This window comes from Rhipicephalus sanguineus, chromosome 9 (genome assembly GCF_013339695.2).
Source record: "Rhipicephalus sanguineus isolate Rsan-2018 chromosome 9, BIME_Rsan_1.4, whole genome shotgun sequence".
Taxonomy (NCBI): domain Eukaryota; kingdom Metazoa; phylum Arthropoda; class Arachnida; order Ixodida; family Ixodidae; genus Rhipicephalus; species Rhipicephalus sanguineus.
In genome coordinates this window covers 82,153,463-82,166,237 of record NC_051184.2, presented here as the reverse complement: position 1 = coordinate 82,166,237, position 12,775 = coordinate 82,153,463, and the positions used below count along the sequence as shown (strand labels likewise).

Below are 12,775 nucleotides of genomic sequence, written 5' to 3'. Positions count from 1 at the left end.
TCTCTTGAATCAAAAACAACCAACATATTATTGCCTTGCAAACAGAACATACTCGTCCATAGATCTCAGCATAGCGTCTCCATCACTTCTGCCCCTAATTAAATGGAAAGTTATCAATAATCCTTACGGAAGTGACCACTTTCCAATACTTCTGAACACACCAATTACAAATGAATGTCCCCATCAGGTTCCAAAATGGCAGATTAAGAAGGCCGATTGGGAACAGTTTCGGAAAGTTACACTGTTAAGTTGGACGGACATGTCTTCCTTAAGCATAGACGCAGCTCTAGAATACTTTACATCATTTCTGATTGATGCCGCAACCAAATGTATTCCACAATTAAGTGGATACTCTGGAAAACGACGAGTTCCATGGTGGAACAGTGACTGCAGAAATGCGCGTAAGAAACAAAACAAAGCATGGAATTTGCTTCGCGACTCCCCGACAGCTGAGAACCTTACAGATTTTAAGATTATCAAGTCTCAAGGCAGGAGAACGCGCCGACAGGCTAGAAGAGAGAGTTGGCAAAAATTTCTATCAGGCATCAATTCATACACACAAGAAGGCAAACTCTGGAACATGATTAGTAGGGTAGAAGGACGACAAACACATTCACTGCCTCTAGTAAACACACAAGGCGACAGCTTAGAAGACCAAGCAAACTTTCTAGGCGCACATTTCGAACAAGTGTCCAGCTCGTCGCACTATTCCGAGGCTTTCCAACGCTACAAGACAACAATAGAAAAACAGAAATTAGAGCGCAAATCCTCAAAACACGATGCGTACAACAGAGCTTTCTCCTTAGCTGAGCTGCAGGCATCGCTAACCTGCTGCAGTAGTTCCGCCCCAGGCTCCGACCGTGTGGTTTATGACATGCTGAAAAACCTACCTGCCGAAACGCAAAAAACCTTACTTTCCTTGTACAATGCCATCTGGTTTTCCGGCGAGATCCCCTCGTCTTGGAAAGAGGCGATCGTCGTTCCCATTCTTAAACAGGGCAAGGATCCATCCTCCGTTGCGAGTTACAGGCCCATCGCACTTACAAGCTGCCTGTGTAAACTTTTCGAAAAGATGATAAACCGCCGACTTATGCATTTCCTGGAAACAAACAATCTACTTGACCCGTACCAGTGCGGATTTCGCGAGGGTAGATCCACCACCGACCACCTGTTACGTATCGAGGCACAAATCCGTGACGCATTCGCCCACAAGCAGTTCTTTCTTTCTGTGTTCCTCGATATGGAAAAGGCTTACGACACAACATGGCGATTCGGAATACTAAGAGACCTGTCCCACCTTGGTGTACGTGGTAGAATGCTAGATATAATAGAGAGCTACTTGTCGGATCGTACGTTCCGTGTCCGAGTAGGAAATGTTCTATCAAGACCATTCCTTCAAGAAACCGGAGTGCCACAGGGTGGTGTACTTAGCTGTACACTCTTTATAATCAAAATGAATTCCTTGCGTCTTGCATCCCACGGAATATGTTTTATTGCACATATGTCGATGATGTACAGGTCGGCTTTAAATCGTGCAACCTCTCGATGTGTGAGCGGCAGGTCCAGCTAGGTTTAAACAAGATCTCTAGATGGGCAGACGAAAATGGCTTTACACTGAATGCACAAAAAAGTACTTGCGTCTTATTCTCCCGAAAGAGAGGCCTCCATCCCGACCCAGACATTGGCCTACATGGACAGCGTCTGTCGGTAAAAACGGAGCACAAGTTCCTAGGGCTTATCCTAGACACGAAACTCCTTTATAACACACATCAAGTACATAAAACACAAGTGCATAAAAACAATGAATGTTCTAAAAGTATTGTCACGCACTGCGTGGGGCAGTGACAAGAAATGTCTGATAAATTTGTATAAAAGCCTCATACGCACTCGCCTAGACTACGGGGCAATAATCTACCAGTCTGCGACACCAAGCGCCCTAAAAATGCTTGACCCTGTCCACCATCTAGGCATTCGGCTATCTACGGGCGCCTTTCGCACCAGCCCCGTGGAAAGCCTCTACGTCGAATCGAACGAGTGGTCCGCTATACCTCCAGAGATCTTACCTATCTTTTGTATATTTCCTGAAGGTGAACGCAAACAACGAACACCCCTCACACACTACAATCAATGAGTTGTCTGCTTCTGAACTTTTTCACAACCGTCCTTCGATGAGACAGCCGTACTCACTTCGTGTGAGGAGCCTAGCTGAAGAAATGGGTGTGCCACTTCTCGAACACTGTCTAATGGCTCCCGCTGCCTATCTCCCGCCGTGGCAGTGGCAGCTTATAGATTGCGATGTTTCTTTCGTCGAAGTTACCAAGCATGCGCCACTTGCACATATCCGTACACACTTCCTTGAATTACAATACAAGTACCCACACCCTGAATTCTTTACAGATGCCTCAAAGTCTAACACTTCTGTGTCGTACGCAGCCGTTGGTCCATCCTTTCCGATTCCGGTATTCTGCACCCTGATTCCAGTATCTTCACGGCAGAAGCCTACGCGATACTTGCGGCAGTTAAACACATAAAACAGTTAAAACTACAAAAGGCAGTGATATACACGGATTCATTAAGTGTAGTGAAAGCTTTAAAAACTATGACAAAACACACAAATCCGGTCCTTGTCTCGCTCTACTCTATTTTATGCACGATCTACTCACTTAAACAACACGTCGTAGTGTGCTGGGTGCCAGGGCACCGCGAGATACAAGGCAACGTGTTGGCGGATCAGCTAGCAGCATCCGCCCACGAAAACAGTCCCAATACATCTGTAGCTATCCCTCCAATAGACTTAAAACCATTCCTCAAAAGAAAGCTCAGGGCCTTTTGGCAGAGCACATGGGATAGGCACACACAAAATAAACTGCACGTTATCAAGCCGCAACTAGGTAACTGGCCGCCAGTATCAAAATCACGCCACACAGAAGTTACACTCTGCAGACTTAGGATTGGCCACACATACAGTACACATTCATACATTTTGTCCGGAGGCGATCCACCTGTGTGTGACCATTGTGGCGACCCCCCTCACTGTACTCCACACCTTACTGCAATGCAGGGAACTAGACGCTCTCAGAAAAAAGCATTTTTTCATCTGTATACCTGCAGTACCCTCTTCATCCTGCTATGTTCATTGGCAGAGAACCCCTTTTTAAATATCAGTCCCTCTTTGAATTTTTAAAAAGTGTACATAATTTCAACGTTATTTTTCCAGGCGCTCCGTAGCGCGGCCTCATGATTGAGGCTGCTGCTACGGTTTCCATCAAAGGAAGCACCTGCCTCCCGGCTGGGATCAAAGGCCTTGCGGAGGCACTCGTGCTCTTATCCCGTTTTTCACTTGTAAATACCATGATCACTCGCCATTTATCCCACAACCATAGATCACACCACTTGTCACTGCCATAATTTTATACTATATACACATTTTTTACGCTTCTTTATAGCGCGTGATTTTAGGCCTCTTTACAGCCACAATACACCCTATCATCGTATCACTGGTCATCGCTAAGACCACATAAAAGACATGGCGCTCTTTGGCCACCCATGGCCCTTGCGCCAAAAAACCCCACTAATCATCATCATCATCGTGCTTGTCGTCTTCGGTCTTCGTGGCCTCTGGGACTCAGGAACTTTGTTCGTCTGCTTTCCCGCCGTTCTCTAGTCATCCTACTGACGCTGTTCTCTAGGTTCGCATCCTGCTTAAATACGCTTTTCGTTCAAAAGCCCGGGGGAAAGAGTCCCCTTTCCCTGACATATCCAGTTTCCTGAGCATGCCTTATGCTTGCTTGACTTTTCTCCCTCCCCATTTTCATTCTTTAATTCCCGCTATACGTGCACGACCTTCGACACGCGACGGAAACGGGAAGCTCAAGCCGAAGTGAGAGGGCAAGAAGTGACGACGTTCCTACGCTCGGCGTCTTCGTTAACCTGTTTCTCGGCGTCGTTTCTATGTGCCACGGTTGCAATAATCCGAACGTCACTCAAGCGGGCGAATTCCGAGGCGATGGCCCTGCTTCTTTTTCGCCTCTTCTGCGAGAGCGTTTCGTTCTGCGTTCAAACTGCGTACGTTGTTTATATGCTGGCGTATTCTTTCCGAAAAGTTTTTCCACACACAAATTCCACACAATGAAGCAGAATCACATGAACCGTTTTATTTCCATTGCTTGTGCCTCATGCAAGGCGAGAGAGAGAGAGAGAAGTGAACTTTATTAAAGCACCAGCGGAGGTAGCAGGGTGCCACGCAGGGCCCTCTTGCTACCCGACTATATGCAGTCATCAAGTTGCGTCTCGACGCTTACGCCGGGGAACCCAACGTTCTCCACGATGCTGTCGCCCCTGGCTCCCGTCAGGTGCGTCCCTGCGCGTTTGGCGAGCGAGAGCTGTCTCGATCCGCTGTTCCGCCTGTAGCTGTTGCCCTAAGTCCTGAGCCGTTACGGCACTGGCAATGTCCGTTGGCAGTCTGCCTGGGTAGGCCGCTGCCTCTCCTGGATTCAGTTTACAATCCCACAACATGCGAGTTAGCGTGGCGGTCGCACTGTTACACACACTACACTTTGCACTCTCGTAGACGTCGGGGCACATGAAGCGCGCGAGCGCAGGCGTGAGCACCGAGTTCATTTGCAGCTGTCTGTAGAGTACCGCCTGTTCTCTGGTGAGCTGCGGGTGTGCCCTTTCTGCACCAGAGGCTGCAGAAAGGGCACCAATAGGAATTCTAGGAACCGAGTTCGCCAGCAGTGGCTGGCAGCAGCTATCGTGTCCTAGCGCTGTGCCGCCAGTACTGGAACGGAGGCCTCTAGATTGCCCAAAAAGAAACACATGCTAAGAAACCAACTAAAATAGCAAATTATGTAAACAGAAGTGGTACGGCACTGCAGCTTTGCTAGGGCATGAAAAGGCCGGTGCTGGCCTGGAACAGCACCAGTGCAGCTGCAATCGAGCCTGCAGCCACACGGATGCGGTCACAGACTGCGACCCAAGCAGAGGCTGCAGAAAGGGCACCAATAGGAATTCTAGGATCCGAGGTCCCCAGCAGTGGCTGGCAGCAGCTATCGCGGCCTAGCGCCGTGCTGCCAGCACATGATGGGAGGCCTGTAGCATTTTGAAGGCAATATCACATCGTTTCAGCATCACTCCAATGATAGCATGCACAAGTTAACGGACAGTACCCATGAAATGAAACGCATCAATTTAGGGCAAAGTAATCCATACAAATTTGTTTCTGCCACCATTAGCCTGTGCAATATTGTAATGCTGGCTTATGCACTAACATGAGAGCATTGAGCTTTAGTGACCAAATTGAATGTGACACAATGTGGTTATGTTAAGGATTTTCACATATCAGCCGTAATTATTGTTTGCATCTAGCGTTTCATTCTGTAAGCACTATGCGTTACAGTGTGTCTGTGCCATGGCAAGCAGAATGCGGTGTAAAGCCCCACCTTCTTTTCCAGTCATAATTTTCTTGACAAGCAAATGAGAACTAAAAGCAATGCAACAATACTGGAATTTTGTCATAAGTACTACTGAAGTTCTACCGATCAGACCAACAGTAGGGGAACCTAGCCGCTTAGGTGGTTCGGGGCAGCACTTTCTCTTGCCATGGAACACGCCCTGCAGGAGTGTGGAAGTACGATTTGAAAGCGTCTCGTACTGCCTTGCCACGACCAGTGATACTACGATGCCCAGGAATAACTGCTGTTTCCAGACCCGTAGTGCTGTTAACATCCGCGCCTGGAATGACTTCACCAACCGGGGCAACTCTATCAGTGTCAGTTTCAGTACAGTACCTGAAGCAACTATCATCTTTCTCATCGAGCACCATGAGATAGTTGTGCAGAAGCACTATAGCCCAGACAATGGCATCAACAGCTTTTGCAGATGCTTTAATGTCCTGCCGGAAGATTCTCCATCTGTTGGCAAGGATTCCCAAAGTGTTTCAATAGTACGCCTTGCTCGACTCAACCTGTAGTTGTACACCCTACGTTCATCATCAAGGCGGGAGCCAGGGTATGGACGCATAACATTTTCTTGCAAAGGAAATGCCTCATCGCCAACAAACACATAGGGTAACTTCTCTGCAGCACCTGGTACGTCTCTTGGTGGTGGAATACCAAGCGTTCCCTCCTGCAGCTCTTTTCCAATTTCACATTCGTCGAACAGGCCTGCATCACCTCGTGACCCACACTCCCCTATGTCAACCTTCGTGAAACGATATTTGGCATCACACACTCCAAGCAGGATGATGCTGAAACGACCCTTATAATTATAGAATATTGACCCAGAGTTGGGTGGCGCTTCTACATGCACATGCTTGCCATCAATAGCACCAATGCAATTAGGAAATTGCCAGATTTCCTGGAAGTCATTGGCTATCTTCTCCCACTCTGCTGGCCCTGGTGTGGAAAGGTAGATGGGCTCAAGGACGTGACGTAGGGCCAGACAGGTCTGCATGACTATATCACTGGCTGTAGTTTGGGACACACGGTAGGACTTGGCAATGATCGTCATGTTGGACCCATGTGCAAGGCAGCTGGAAAAAAAATATGTGCAGAAAGGCCCGACATTCAAAAGAGTAAAGCTTACATTAGACTTAACTTTGCTACAATTTAGACCGTGCATGCGTCCATAGCCAGAGTCACCAACAAAGCTTACAATACACACGCCATCAATTTGTTTCAAGAATTCTTTTTTTTTGCACAACTTACATATCAATTCAGCACTTCAACAGCAGCACATGTTGCCTTTCTCCCTGAGCTGTGACTGCACATGCATCTAACACTGGGCATACACTCCAACTGAAGCTCACTTCAACAGAATTCAAGTCATCACCTGTATTGTGCATGCACGTGAGCATTGCATATCCTGCAAGTAAATGCAGTAACAGCCATGTCTGTACATTTACCTGCAAGTACGAAGCTTTAAGCTGCGAAGCAAGGTGGATGAAGCAAAAGGAATGCAATGGAAAAATGTTGCCATGTACGAACTGTTGAGAAATATGCAGCAAAACCTACCGCTGTGTGAATGCCAGTTTCTCTCCAGCCGATATAGTGCAGCTAGTGACCCTCTTAGGAGCTGATCAGCGGCTCCACCAGTGCCAGAAGGCCATCAAACCTGTGGTAATTATGAAGAAAGTTTTGAAACGCACCCTAAGTGAAGCAGCACCACAGGAAAAAAAAAAAGAAGGCATAGCGTAAACGAGATGTTTGTCAATTGCATTTCGGGAGTGATTCTTTGGCAGTATGAATGAACACCTATTTGCATGTGTGGTTGAAAGTGCAAGAGAGGCTTACGTCTGCTAAGTGCATTTTATTCGCAGTTCTGGCATGTGGCGACGCCTCAGACCTTCAAGACGCTCTCCAATTGCACTGCGCTGCACAGTACACATTGAATACAAAAGACAAGGAGAGCATAGGGGGCATTATTTGTAGTTTTCAACTGCAGTGAGGCTCAGAGTTTGTGGGTGGGGCCCTCACTGACGGAAAGCTGTTTTCGCTCGATATTTTACTCGATACCGCTATTTTACACAAGGAAAGCTGTACACAGAGTACAAAGCAAACAAGTGCGACACGTGTATTTACCTTTTAACAGACATCCGGAAGTACTCAAAGAAATATCTCTCATCTCCAAGACGCATTTCACGGACGAGTGTGAAATATTCACCAAAACGACGCCGCTGCTTTAAAATTTCTCTTGTAGGCTTGCGCTTCCGTTTCGCTTGTTCGTTGATCATCCCCGCAGGGGCGTCTGCGAAGCAGGCGTTTGGTGTGTAGCGACACCACGGACCCGAGCTAACGGGGGGGTTTCGACCCCCTCCCACGCCTAGCCGTGCGTGGCTTTGCCGTGTCCGGGGAAAAGGGGATCCTGGGGGTTGAGCCGACGCCGGGTGATTGGACCTTTAAGGCCCCCCGGCAGAGGCAACACACCCCTTTGGCCCCGGCTTCACGTAGACGGCACCCCTGGGCTGACCCACCCAGGGGAAACCGGCAGTCGCCTTTTCCTGTCTCTCTCCCTCCTCACATCTTCGTCTTTCTCTCTCACTTTTAATCTTTCCTGTCTACTCCTCTTTTCCAATTCTTCCAATCTTCCTGGCGGCAAGGGTTAACCTTGTGTATGTGCTCTACCTTGAGCATAATATATTTGGTTATAGTGGTAATGTACGGCTGGTGCCTGCAGCACTATAAGATCTGCAGCATCCCCTAGTTGGGCTCCGTGGTGGGTGGCCGCCATTACTGCCGAAGTACATTATGCAAGTATGCAAACTCCTGCATTTCCCCGACTCCTTGATCGTCACCCTCAGAAGAGGGTGCGCACCGATGAAATACTGAACATCTTTCCAAAACCAAAGAGACCTTTCCCCGATTTCATGTAGTTCACAGCGAAACAGCTGACAAACCAGCCAGAACTCTCTCTCCCTTTGTTGTCGCAAAAGGCTTAACTGACACCCTTGGCCCGGGCTATAAGGTAACAAAAATGGCGAGCGGAGACCTCCTCCTAGAGATTCGTGATAGCGAACAGCACCACCAGACTGAACAAGCTTGTGGCATTCGGAGAAACTCCTGTAACAGTCCTCAGCACATCGTTCTATGAACACAGCACGCGGAGTCGTGTCTGACTCAGATCTTATCTACTTGTCTGAAGCCGAGCTCCTCGAAGGCTGGAAGGGCCAAATGTTACGAACGTACAGCGCATAGTCATCCGACGGGAAAATAAAGAAAATCCCTACAAAACACCTGATACTAACCTTCAATTCCAGCGACTTGCCACAAACCATAGAACAGGGTACACAAAACACCAGTCAGACCCTACATACCAAACCCTCGCCGATGCTTTCAGTGTCAAAGGGTTCGGCCATGGCTCTCGAACGCTGCCGGTGGTCGACCCACCCTGCGCAAAATGTGGAGCTCAAGGCCACGACTCTGACAATTGCGACGCTGCACCTCACTGTGTGAACTGTGACGGTGCACACGCCGCATACTCTCGATCATGTCCAAACTGGAAAAAGGAAAAAGAAATTATCAGTCTAAAAGTCCGCGAGAACATCTCCTTCAGAGAAGCTCGCAAAGGTGGTTCGCCATTCCACCTAACACCTATGCTGATGCGGCGCGCAAGGGGGGCAGCACCGCACCAGCCTCTGCCTCACCAACGACCCGCTAGCAGCGAGCCGTTGGCTATGGCCACCCGCCCCCGTGGTGGCAGTAGCTAAGGCTGCTCCACCCCCTCAGCCACAGAGCCTCGCGACTCCAGGGTCGTCGAGTCTCAAGACTTCGCCTCGTCAGGCGAGGTCTCCAACACAACAAAAGGCCGCGCCCGCGGGCAATCCAGTGCCTCCCAGGAAGTAATGGAGACAACTCCGGCACTTCTGGGCCGAAGGACCGGCGCGGCTCTCAGGACCCGCGCCAGGAACAGCCAAAAACCCGTAACGGGGGCGGATGACGGTCCTGCTACATAAGCACCAAGCTTTTTTAATCGTACACACAGCACTATTTTATATCAATATGAAGACAGAAATCCTACAGTGGAACGTGAGAGGTCTTCTGAGAAACCTCGATGACGTTCAGGAACTCATACCATAAGCCAGGCTCCAAAAGTGCTGTGTGTACAGGAAAACCCCCCTCAATCAAACACACAAACTTCCTTCGCCAATACACTGCCTTCCGTAAAGACCGCGATGATGCTCTGGCATCGTCTGGTGGAGTAGCGATTATAGTGGTAAAAAAATATAGCGTGTCAACAGCTACATCTACAAACCCTCTCCGAAGCAGTGGCTGTTAGAGCGGTACTTTTGAATAGGCTTCTTTCCATTTGCTCCTATTTACGTTCCCCCACACCATAAGCTTCAAAAAACAGGAATTCAATCTCTAATAGATCAGCTACCAGAACCATACATTATTCTTGGAGACTTCAATGCACAACAGCACACTATGGGGTGACTCCCGATGCGATGCACGAGGTCGTTTGGTGGAGCAGTTTCTGTCACCTCCGGCGCTTGTCTATTGAATAAAAAAGAACCTACATACTATAATCTGGCAAATCAAACATATTCTTCCATAGATTTAAGCATTGCCTCTCCAACTCTTCTACCTGATCTGAAATGGCCATGTAATTAAAAACCCGTACGGGAGCGACCACTTCCCGATAACTCTGCAAACATCGGAATCCAATGAACATACCCTCAGTCCCCTCGATGGAAGGTGGACTCAGCGAACTGGGAGCAGTTCCTAAATGAAACTCTGTTAAAATGGGGCTGAAATACGTGGTTTAAGTACAGACGTGCTGTTGAGTACTTCACCGCATTTCTTATCGTGCCGCATCTAGGTGTATCCCTAAAACAAATGGATCATCCTGCAAACCGCGTGTACCATGGTGGAACAACGAGTGCCGGAGCGCCGTAAGAATCAAAACAAAGCATGGGGTTTGCTCCGCGATTCTCCTACTGCAGAAATTTAGTCAACTTTAAACAAATAAAGTCTCAAGGAAGGAGAAACGCGCCGACAGGCTAGAAGAGAGAGCTGGCAAGCATTTATATTCAAGCATCAATTCCTATACAGACGAGCAAAGGTTGTGGAATAGAGTGAACAGAATAAGAGGCCGCCAACCACACTCACTACCATTGGTAAACACTGAAGGAGACACCTTAGCAAGACCAGGCAAATTTTCTGGGCGTACATTTTGAACTATATCTAGTTCGTCGAACTATTCAGAGGACATTTCAAACATATAAAACACGAATAGAACAACTGCCAATAGCAAAGAAAGGTACAACAGCGAAGCATATAACCGACCATTCGTCCTTGCAGAGCTTCAGGCATCCCTTAACTGTTGTAAAACATCTGCCCCCGGTTCTGACCGCATAGTATATGAAATGTTACAACATTTGCACCCAGAAACCCAGAAAACACTCCTTTGTCTTTACACAGGATATGGTCTTCAGGCCTTATTCCGTCTGCTTGGAAAGAAGCTATTGTTATCCCCATCCTCAAAGAAGGAAAGAACCCTTCTTTGGCAATAGTTACAGGCCCATAGCATTGACGAGCTGTCTCTGCAAACTCTTTGAAAAAATGGTAAACCGGCGCCTTCTTCATTACCTTGAAAGTAACAATCTGTTAGACCCCCTCCAATGTGGTTTCAGGGAAGGTAGATCCACAACAGATCACCTTGTCCGCATAGAGGCGATATACGGGATGCGCTTTATCCACAAGCAGTTTTTTCTTGTCAGTGTTCTTAGACATGGAGAAGGCATACGACACCACGTGGCGTTTCGGCATTATTCGGTGAGCTGTCCGGCATGGGTGTCCGCGGCAACTCTTGCTAACACTATTGAGAGTTTATCTGTCCGACAGGACATTTCGCGTAAGAGTAGGTGATGCGCATGTCACGACCATTCACGCAGGAGACAGGTGTACCTCAGGTGGTGTGCTGAGCTGCACTCTTTATCATAAAAATGAACTCCTTGGGCACTGTGATACCCCGCACAGTCTTTTACTCCGTCTACTGTGGACGATGTGCACTTGGTTTTAAGTCGTGCATATCGCTATCTGCGAGAGGCAAGTGCAGCTTGCTCTGAACAAAGTATCCAAGTGGGCAGATGCGAACGGATTTAAGGTAAGCCAGGGCTGACCGGCTAGGAGAGCACTTCCAGCACATATCGAGCTCGGAGCACTACTCAAGGGCGTTTTCTGAGCCATAAGACAACGGGGAGTCTTGCCATTTTCGCCCACAGAAACCCACTGAGGGAGGGTACAACAGCCCCTTACTATTCACGAGCTTTAATGTTGCACTTAAGAGCTCTGGAAACTCAGCACCGGGGCAGATCAAATCACATACGAGATGATCAGGCGATTACCCAGAGAAACACTGGAATGCTTACTTGGCCTATATAACAAAATCTTGTCCACAGGGCACATGCCGTATTCATGGAAGGAGGCCATAATAATCCCCTCCTGAAGCAAGGCAGGATGCATCGATGTAAGAAATTACAGGCCTATTGCCCTAACTAGCTGTTTATGCAAGTTGTTCGAAAAAATCATAACCGCCGTCTAATGTATTTTCTGGAATTTAACGGAATCCTAGATCCGCACCAAGCCGGCTTTCGCGTAAGCAGGTGTACGACAGATAACTTGTACTGCTAGAATCGTATATTAGGGAGCATTTGTGCACAAGCAGTATTGCTCTCTGTTTTCTTTGACCTTGAAAAGGCATACGATACAGCCTGGCGCTATGGAATACTAAGGGACTTGGATAGCTACGGCATATGTGGCAACCTATACAACGTCATACACAGCTACCTGACTGACAGGAATTTCGAGTACGGGTCGGTACAGCACTCTCCAAAACATACATACAAGAACGGAGTCCCGCAGGGGGAGTTCTCAGCTGCACACTTTTTATAGTAAGGATGAACTCTCTACGCACTGCTCTCCCCACCGACGATATCTACTCTGTTTACGTAGATGATATCCAAGTAGCTTTCGGTCGTGTAACTTGACCATTGCGAACGGCAAATTCAGCTGGGCGGAACCATGTCTCGAAATGGGCAAATGAGAATGGTTTCGCAGTTAATGTTGACAAAACTGTTTGTGTCTTGTTTATAAATCCAGATCTGTCAGCCGGCCCCTTGTATCAAAATCATGCTCACCCATATGTGTTAAGAATGAACATAAGTTCTTGGGCTAATTTTTGATGTTCGTATGTCTTCATTCCTCACATCCTGCGCTGAAGTTGAATGCCTGAAAACGATGAACTTGCTCAAATGCTGTCGCCCCCATCATGGGGA

The 12,775-nt window shown here is 48.0% G+C and overlaps 1 protein-coding gene across 1 annotated transcript in view; it reads left to right on the top strand.

Annotated features, from left to right (window-relative positions):
- Positions 1-4,326: 4,326 nt before the first annotated feature.
- The window catches only part of LOC119405680 (hydroxysteroid dehydrogenase-like protein 2), a 23,485-nt gene continuing 15,036 nt past the window's right edge, over positions 4,327-12,775 (top strand). The window contains exons 1-2 of the mRNA XM_049419478.1: positions 4,327-4,352; positions 5,620-5,770. Of these exons, the coding sequence (XP_049275435.1) occupies positions 4,327-4,352; positions 5,620-5,770 (177 nt within the window). The remainder of the gene's footprint in view (positions 4,353-5,619; positions 5,771-12,775) is intronic.